Source organism: Capricornis sumatraensis, chromosome 3, assembly GCF_032405125.1.
Source record: "Capricornis sumatraensis isolate serow.1 chromosome 3, serow.2, whole genome shotgun sequence".
Classification (NCBI taxonomy): domain Eukaryota; kingdom Metazoa; phylum Chordata; class Mammalia; order Artiodactyla; family Bovidae; genus Capricornis; species Capricornis sumatraensis.
The window spans coordinates 42,049,259-42,058,411 of NC_091071.1; the positions used below are offsets into that span (position 1 = coordinate 42,049,259).

The 9,153-nt window shown below is 63.8% G+C and overlaps 1 protein-coding gene across 3 annotated transcripts; it reads left to right on the plus strand.

Annotated features, from left to right (window-relative positions):
- Positions 1-967: 967 nt before the first annotated feature.
- RGS11 (regulator of G protein signaling 11) lies at positions 968-7,948 on the plus strand. Of its 3 annotated transcripts, XM_068968320.1 has the most exons (17): positions 968-1,030; positions 1,400-1,496; positions 1,570-1,620; positions 1,725-1,831; positions 2,411-2,462; positions 2,577-2,635; positions 2,795-2,871; positions 2,988-3,069; positions 4,028-4,096; positions 4,901-4,930; positions 5,005-5,066; positions 5,174-5,287; positions 5,362-5,477; positions 5,569-5,656; positions 5,735-5,873; positions 7,684-7,766; positions 7,840-7,948. In XM_068968320.1, exons 1-17 carry the CDS (start codon positions 968-970, stop codon positions 7,946-7,948), a joined length of 1,398 nt encoding a protein of 465 aa, XP_068824421.1. The 3 variants fall into 3 exon arrangements, with proteins under 3 accessions (XP_068824421.1, XP_068824422.1, XP_068824423.1); XM_068968321.1 differs by lacking the exon at positions 2,411-2,462 and having other exon boundaries at positions 1,725-1,847; positions 2,574-2,635; XM_068968322.1 differs by lacking the exons at positions 968-1,030; positions 1,400-1,496; positions 1,570-1,620; ... (2 more) ...; positions 2,577-2,635; positions 4,028-4,096 and having other exon boundaries at positions 2,849-2,871.
- The last annotated feature ends 1,205 nt before the right edge of the window (positions 7,949-9,153 follow it).

A 9,153-nucleotide genomic window follows, 5' to 3' on the forward strand; every position in this document is an offset into this window, starting at 1 on the left:
TGGAGGGGTAGGAGCCCCCTCCAGGTCCCTCCCCAGCTCATCCTGGACCTGGTTTCGCTGGCAATGGAAATGGATTCAGATCTCCATGACAGGCTTCTGGCCAAAGGCCAATGCCAACATCCTGCCCCACCCCCCAGCACCTAAAAAACAGAAATAGACCTGTCTGCACACTTTAGAAAGGCCCCAGCAAAGGCGTGTGGGACCCCAAGACACTGGAGGAGGGAGAGAAATGGCCAGGCTGGGCCCTCAGCCCAGAGAACGCCATGAACCTCCGGGAGCAGGTGCTGAGATCCCTCTGCCAGTAAAGCCCCACCCCACAGTCTCCCACAGCCTCAGGTCACCTGGGTGGGGTCTCTGCTCTCCAAAGCCCCCTCAGGCCCCTGTGCAGCTGAGGGGACGGGTGCTGCCGGCAGTCTTCCCCAAGCCTCAAGGACCCCCACTCGCACCCCTACATAGCAGTGTCCCCCCAACCCGGGAGCACCGCGGGGTTCAGGCACAGGTTCACAACTGCAGGGACACTCCCTGCGGGCTGTTCGATCCCTCACCCAGACCCCAGAGCCCCCGCATGGCTGACCTCCGGGCACCCAGCAGGTATGGAGGAGGGGTCGCAGCAGTCCCCCACCTAGGCCGCCTTCCCCCTCCCAGAGTCCTCTCCTGGGTCTGCGCCCCAGCCTTTCCCCGAGTCCTCGCCCATCTCTGAACCTCCTCCCAGCTGAGCCCGGTTCTCTCATCCCCCATGCAGTCCGGGTGGGGCCAAGCCCCCCTCGAAGGGCCACGCAAGTCCCCACGGACATCGGTTTCTCGTGTCATGAGGGGAGCCTGTCGTGAGGCGGATGCTCTGAGGCCCGCGCGCCCCCCAGCCCCAGACCTCGAGGCCGCTGCGGGCGAACACGCGGGCGGGGCGGGGAGGCGGCCGGAGCGGGGCGGGGCGCGCGGACATCCTCGCCGCGCCCGGCCTGCCTTTGCTATGGCCGCCGGCTCCGCGCCCCTTGGCGGGCACCCCCTCGTGCAGAGGCCGCATCTGAGCAAGGTGGGTGCCGGGGTCCCGGCTGCCCCCCGATTTCCTGGCACGCGAGGCCGGGAGGGGCCGGAGAGCAGTGAGTGCGGGTGCGCGCGAGTGTGGCCGCTACGCGAGCGCGCGAGTGTGGCCGCGGGTCAGGGGCGATGGCCCTGTGCGAGTGGGGTGAGGCGACGGAGACCCTGGGGCTGGGGTCGCCCCTCGCCCGCGCCCCTCAACCCCCGCGGCCCCGCGCCTCCGCTCTCCGCCGCGGCCTGAAATCGCATCAGTGCGCGTTAATCTCCCGGCACACTGATCCGGCGCGTCCCGCCGGTTCCTGGGAATCGGGATCTGGGGGTGGGGCAGGCCGGCCGCCGTAGCCCCTCAACCTCCTCCACGCAGATGGAGCGGATGGTCGTGACCATGCAGGACCCCGACCAGGGCGTGAGGATGCGGAGCCAGCGCCTGCTCGTCACCGTCATCCCGCACGCGGCGAACGGTGAGGCCGCTGCGGGCGGGGGCGGGGGCGGGTGCCCGCCGAGGCCTCGGCTCACCCCGCGTCTGCCGCGCAGGCAGCGACATCGTGGAGTGGCTGATCCAGAAGTACTCCATCGCGGAGGACGGTAAGGGGCCGCCGGCGTTCTTCCTGCGCCCCACGCGGCCCTGGGGCCGGGGCCAAGCCCGGGGGCTCCTCCCGTCCCTGAGAATTCACCGCCTGGCTTCGCAGAGGCCCTGCATCTGGGCAGCCTCCTCGTGCAGCATGGCTACCTCTACCCCCTGCGCGACCCCCGCCGCCTCGAGCTCCGGCCGGATGAGACGCCCTATAGATTCCAGGTCAGCCTGGACTGGGAGCAGGTGCGGCGCCCCCGTGGCTGCACCCCCCCCCCCACGTCGGGGACTCCAGGGAGGGGCGGGGCTGAGGTTGGAGCAGGACTATAGGCCTGGTGGTCCGCTGGCCACTCCACGAAAGGCCTGGACTGGAAGTGTCCCCATGACAGAAAGGCCAGGTCAAGAGGAGGAACATTAAGCAGGGCCCCCTAAGGGGTAGTCCTTGCAGAGGACCCCGCCAGCTTACCTGGGTCCTGAACAACCCCCGCCCCACCCTCAGGGCCTTGAAGAAAGCAGCGCTGCATCTCAGTGCGTGTCCTCAGTCGTGATGGGGCCCCCCTTCTGGCCACACCAGGGACCCCGGCAGGGCCTGCCCTCAGTCCCAGACCCCAGAACTGCAACTGCGTCAGGGTCCTGGGCAGGAGTCAGGGAATGGCAGGTGGTCCGCTGAGCCTGGGGGTAGTCGACAGATGCCCCCCAAGCCGGCCCAGTCTCTTCCCAAGGGAGCTGAGAGGGTGGGGACAAACTCTCGGGGTGGGGAAGGCCCAGAAAGTCCCAGAAACCTTTGTTCCTGCCCCTTGCCAGACCCCCTATTTCTGGACGAGCACCCTGTGGCCAGCCGCCGAGCTGGACTATGGTGAGCGAGGAGGGGTGGGCCAGCCCGGGTGAAGCCTTGGTCTGGTGGCCTCGGGTGTGAGGCTGCAGGGGAGGGGAGCCGACGCTCCACTGCAATCCGTGCCTGCCCTTCCAGCCATCTACCTGGCCAAGAAGAACATCCGAAAGCAGGGCACCCTGGTGGACCACGAGAAGGTGGGCATCCTTCCCTTCTCAGGCTGAACCCGGCCTGGAGATGCCAGTCCCCACTTGAGGCCCTGGAGCACGTGGGGTAACTCAAGGGGAGGTGGGCGTCTGCGCCCCAGAGCTGGGCGCAGGAGGGAGGGTCCCACTGGAGACCTTGACCCTGCCCAGGAGCAGTACCACCAGCTTCGCAGGAGGATCAGCCACGCATGGGACCTGGTGATGATGCAAGCCCGGGAGCAGCTTCGGTGAGGCCTTCCGGCTCACCCCCGCCCCTCCCGCACGGGACCGTCCAGGCCTTGGCCTGAGGGTGGGGCTGCTGGCGTGGACGTGGTGTCCCTCCATCTTCGTCCACCCCCACCAGGGCAGCTAAGCAGCGCAGGAAGGGGGACAGGCTGGTCATTGCGTGCCAGGAGCAGACATATTGGCTGGTGAACAGGCCCCCGGTGAGCCCCTGGGGGGAGGTTCTTGCACAGCCATGGGGTCCTGCCCAGTGTACTGCCTCACGTGCTCACTGAGCAGGACCTCCTTTCTGACCCCTGGGAAGGACATGCTTTTAGGGGTTCTGTTGGGTGATAGGAAGTTCTCTTTCTGTGACGTCACAACCCAGAAGTCACAAGGCCAGGCCTGAGCTGCCCCTGCCCAAAGACCAGGGCCCACCTGCTTCTCTCTGGGTCTAAGGAATCTGATGGAGGACAACACCGCCCTGGGGGGGTGAGGGGGGCACCCGAAGCCCTTGGGGGGCGGGGCGAGTGGGTGCACCTTAGGCCCTTGGGGGTAGGGGTGGGGTCACCTGAAGGCTCTGGGGGGCAAGTGGGAGCTAGGTTTCACTGCAGTGTGAGGGGCTGAGGTTGCAGGCCAGAGGCTCCTGAGGTGCTGGCCTGGGGCCTGCAAGGTGGGTTGAGGCCCCGCTGGAGAGCCCGGCGGCCATCTGCTATGCGGGCAGTGCCAGCCGACCACAGTAGGTGCGCTGGGGGACGTCCCTGCGGGAGCAGGCACTGGGGGCGTGATGACTCCATCAGGTGTGGCTGGCGTCTCCGGGAAGATGACCCCTAACCCTCCACCTGGGGGTCCTGGACTCAGGGCAGGGAGGTGGCGCGGGCAGGTGTGGCCTCAGCAGGGCCGCCCGGGGTTCCAGTCTGAGCAGCCCAGAGCCTGGGGTGAGCTTGGCCCAGGCGAGGAAGGACGAGAGGCCTGGGGCAGATCGTGAGCTGCACTGGAGGAGCTGGGTCAGGGCTGAAGAGGAGACGGGGTGGGCTGGGCGGGCAGACAGGAGACGGGGCCCAGGCTCCTCTGAGCACATTTCCTCGGTGGGGGTGACACGATCGGAGCTTCAGTATCGGGGGTCAGGAGGGTCTCCGTAGTCCACCCGAGCTGTGCCCCCACTTCCTCTTGTCTCTGCAGCCGGGGGCCCCCAGTGTCCTGGAGCAGGGGCCAGGACGGGGCCCCTGCATGGCCGGGCGAGCACCGATGGTGAGGGCCCTGCGGGCTTGCCCCCCCCGCCCCCCACCCCACCCCGAGTGCCCCCACCTCCCCCGCCCGCTCACCGCAGGGGGCCTGCTGTGGACTGCCCACCCACCTGTCAGTCAGCTGGTCCCGGCGTCCTGGCATTTGGTCACTTCGGCTGCTCTGCTCTTTGCCTTGCTGCCCCCACCCCAGCCCCCTGCTAACTTGTTCTCTCTTGCCTCCCACCTGCTGCCCTGGGTGCAAGTGAGTGGAGCGGGCCCCATGGTTGCGGGGCTTCCCCCAGCCAGGGCAGCATCAGAGTCTGCAGGGCCTTGGGGGGGTGGGCAGGGATAGGGGCCCAAGGGATCCAGGCAGAAAGAACCACACTCTCCAGAGTATGACTGGCCCAGGACACACATCTGAACTTGGTCACTGTTGAGTCCTCAGTCAGATCCCATAACACCCACAACAGGGCAGGTTCTTCTGGTCTTCCCGACTTAAGAATCATGCTTTGTGGTCCCGGTTTTATCACTTCCATCAGAGTCAGCTGAGAGGGAAGGTCGGCATCCCAGGTGTCCTGGGGGTGCCATGCCTCCCCCCTCCCTGTGGTATGTTTAAGCAGGAAGTAGTGATGGTTGAGGAACCTCAGGCAGCTCTGAGCATCCAAGGGCTTGGTCAACACCCCGGAACCTCCAGACTTGGGGCCCCAGGGAGCTTCCTGAAAAGTCAGACCCTGCAATAGAGGCAGGGGATCTGAGGGGCAGGGCAGGGGTGGGACATCAGGCCCCAGAGGGGCCTGCATTCTAACGGCAGCCCACTGGCCCCTTGCAGACCGAGACCGTGGATTTCTACAGGCGGGAGGTAGGTGGGGGGAGGAGAGGGCGGGGGGCTGGCGGCTCCCAGGCCTGGCCCCCCTCACAGGCCTCCTGTCCTAGGTCGAGTGCTTACGCAGGGCGCTGGGCCGAGCCCGGGTGAAGTCTTCCACCTGCCTCGAGGCGTGAGTGGGATGGGGATGGCGGCTGGCACCCCAAGCCCAGACACTTCCCCCTGTGCCCTGGTCCCCACAGTCCCCCTGCAGCAGCCCTGGCACCGCCCCACCCCCAGGTACCTGAAGTTTAGCAGCCAGCATGGGCCGCATGACCCCATCATGTCAGGGTGCCTGCCCAGCAACCCCTGGGTCACAGATGACGATGCCTACTGGGCCATGAACGCACCCAGGTGAGCAGGTGGGCCAGGGGTGCAGGCAGGCCCACCCCATTCCTCACGCTTTTGACCCCCCCGCCCTCCACCAGCGCAGCTGCGCCCACCAGGCTGCGCGTGGAGCAGTGGGCCTTCAGCTTCCGGGAGCTCCTGGAAGACCCCGTGGGACGGGCCCACTTTATGGACTTTCTCGGGAAAGAGTTCAGTGGTGAGAAGCCCCCACCGTGCTGCCCGCTCGAGCCCCGACCTCAGATGCCCAGCAGCCCGTGGTGGGCCTGACTTGGTGCCTGGACCCCCAGCCGAGAACCTCAGCTTCTGGGAGGCCTGTGAGGAGCTGCGCCACGGAGGCCAGGCCCAGGTCCCCGCCCTAGTGGACGCGGTGTACCAGTGAGTGCCACGGGCTGGGGTGGTGGCCGTGGGCAGCCCTGCGGGCCTGATCCACCAGGCTCCCTGCGCCCCATGCAGGCAGTTCCTGGCCCCCGGCGCAGCCCGCTGGGTCAACATCGACAGCCGGACGATGGAGCAGACGCTGGCGGGCCTGACCCAGCCCCACCGCCACGTGCTAGACGACGCCCAGCGGCACATCTACCTGCTAATGAAGAAGGTGGGTGTCCCCACCCCCCGGGAGCTGGGGTCAGACTGCAGCCCAGGCCTGTCCAGACTCACCGCCCCTCCTGCCCACTGCCCTCCTTGACTTGAAAGCCATTTCCAGATTCCCTATCTGTAGGAAGTTCCCTTAAAGGACATGCCCACCTCTAATTCCTTTCAATGTGGCCACAGAGGCCAGCATCACTTCCCAAACACCAACGGTATTCTTTATTTACTTTTTTTGTATTTTTTAAATTTTATTTATTTACTTGGCTGCTCTGGGTCTTAGTTGTAGCATGTGGGATCTAGCTCCCTGACCAGGGATCGAACCTGGGCCCCCTGCACTGGGAGCTGAGTCTTAGCCACGGGACCACCAGGGACGTCCCCTTTTTATGTATTTTTAAAATATTTTCTATTTTTATTTATTTATTTGACTGCACCGGGTCTTAGCTACAGCAAGCAGCGTCTCCAGTTGTGGCACATGGGATCTTAAATTTATTTGTATTTTTCACTGTGCTGGGTCTTTATTGCTGCTGCACAGGTGGTGGCTGCGTGTTCTCCGCTCGGGAGGGACGCAGGGCCAGCCGTCTCTTCTCATGGCAAAGCCCCACCTTGACAGCTCCACCCAGGCCTCACACACCACTGCCTCCTCTCTGTGCGTTGTTGGCCCAGCGGTACGATCGTAGAGGAGAGACAGGACGGAGAGATAGACTTGGTTCCTCCTCTACCACTTTTCAGAATAGGCAGTTGGAGCCGTGGTATCTGCTGAGGGCAGTTGGTGATGTCGGGATGTTTTTATTGCCATTGTCCGTTCACATTTTCACTGTATGGGATGGGTTTTGGCCCCCTCATCTCACGGGAGGTGCAGAAACCCCCTCTCGGCTGGCTGCTCTCGAGTCCTGTGATGTGTCTGAAACCTGTGGTGCTTCCTTCCTTTCTATGAGGTCATCCTGCTCCAAAGCCAGCAGTTCCCCGAGGCCTCGGCCTTCCCCCTGTAGTGGCGTTTGGAAGCCTTGACCTGCAAACCAGACTGGTCTGTAGCGTCAGGGGTAGTCATGGTTACCAGGCCTTACAGTGGAATCAGGGTGTGTTTTAAATAAAACAGCAGGAGTTCATTCTGAAGCTTCTAATTTGGAATCATGATTATAGCGTTCCCTTAACCTCTTTCTCCTCACTCGCCTTCTGAAAATCTGGGTTCTCAGTGGTACTGTTATAATCACCCAACTTTTCCTCTAGATTCAATTCACTCAGCAGCTAAACCGAGGATCATGGCACTACCACTCAAAGTCACTGAAAGTCGCTTGCTGTGTTTTTTTCTTGGTCCTTTGGCTGTAGCCTCTCGGATGCTTGGTTACATGTAGTGAGGGTGATGTCACCCACTTGACACCCAGCTTCCCCTGTCCCCACTTCACTTTCAATGTTTGTTAAATCACCTGTTTATTTTATAATCACGTGAAACATCCGCACTGCTTCAGAATCTAACCTACAAAGCAAAGTACTTTCCACTGAATCTTGTTTATATCCCTGTTCCTCCACCTGAAGTTAACAATATAAATGTGTATTTATTTTTCTTTTTAAAACATAAGCAGCTGGGTTCATAGGCTCCTGTCCCTTGTTACTGAATCCTGTCATCCTGGCCCACGCCTTCACCCTCTCTGAGGGTCCTAGAGAACCAGGGACACGGGTCCCTGTCGCTGGAGGTTCCTGCCCCGATGGGGGCCGGTCTCCCTGAGTCTGAGCTGGTCTGGGGGGGCCCTGTCTGAGGCCTGGCCGTGCTGGTTGAGCAGGAGGAGGAAGGGCTCAGGGCGAGATGCTGTCTCTCACAGGACTCCTACCCGCGCTTCTTGAAGTCAGACTTGTACAGAGACCTGCTGGCGGAGGCTGTGGTGCCCCCGGAGACCAAGCGGCGGTGAGCCAGGCGGTGCCCGGGGCGACAGGTGGGGGGTCAGTGGCCAAGCTCTCAGGCCCCTTCTTGCCCGTAGGGTGTTCCCGTTCATGCGGAAGCCCCGGCACTCCGGCCCCAGCCCTGCTCTCCGTCCTGCCTCAGCCTCTGGGGAGCCCGTGGGTGGGGATGGTGATGGGGAGACCTAGGGGGCCCTGGGGGAGGGGGCGCCATCTGGCCTTCATCAGCTGCTCTCACCTGGGGCCCTGGCAGCTGCTGAGACCCGGCGCACAGGCAATCCCGCAGGCCCTGAGCATCCTGCCTTGCAGCAGCTCCTGTTCCCTTGTCACACCCTCCCTGGGGGGCTGATTCCCAGGGCAGGGGTGCCCTGCGCTGAGATGGGATGGCAGGTCCCGGTGTCTTGTGCTGGCGCCCACCCGGCCAGAGACTCGGGCGCTGTCAGGTGATCGCCAGCAGGGGGCGCCAGCCTGCAGGGGACCTGCTCTCCCGCTGGGCCGTGGCCTCCCGGCCTCCAGAGACACAGACACAGCTCCAGCATCACTGATCTCTGACAGCCGGGCCTGGTTCATGGCCAGGGCGGCAGAGCTTTTGGGGAAAGACACCCGGGCTCCTTGGAGGGGCAGCGCCACCGCCCTCAGGGCAGCCCACACCCTCCCGCCTCCGGCACAGAAATAAAGGCCTCCGGGCCCTCCCTCTGAACCCTCGCTGCTGTGGTCCCAGTGGTGGTGCGTGTGCGTGTGGCGTGGAGGCTGCGATCGCTGATGAGGAAGTGAGCAGTGGGCAGTTTGGGCGTCAGAGGCTGTGGGTTCAGGGTCCCGTATGCGGAGTCCACAGGCCTTGGGCAGAGCTCAGGCTGCAGATGGGGTTTGGGCTTCGGGGGGAGACCCGGTGAGAATCTTGTGCTCTGGCGGCACACGGACGCCAGAGTTCTCCGGGGGGCCGGGTGGTGCTGAACCAGGTCTCCAGGGCCAGCTGTGCCTGAAGGCACCCCTGTGGGGAGCACAATACCGGCCACAGCCCCTGGGAGTGCAGTGGCCACCGGCACAGCGGCTTCACTCACAGGCCCGGGTGCACGGAGGAGGCTGTCTCTTGGCCCTGAGCCCTGGCTGCCGGCACACTGTCCTGAGGCCTGCAGGCTGCTCGCTGCCTGGAGCAGGCTCCTCTCTCTGCGGTGTGGGCCCTGCTCTGGGCCTCGGGGGCTCTGTGGCTTCTCACAGGGACAAGGGATGCATTCCTTCAACTCTGGCCTCGTTACCACGTCCAAGGCTTTTGCAAGAAGCAGAGCTGGTTTTGGAAGCAGCCTCGTCATGTAAACGCTTTTAGTAAATTCCTGTAGGATTCCCCACACGGCCCCATTGCTTTGTGCCCAGACCTGCATCTCACTGAAGCTCCT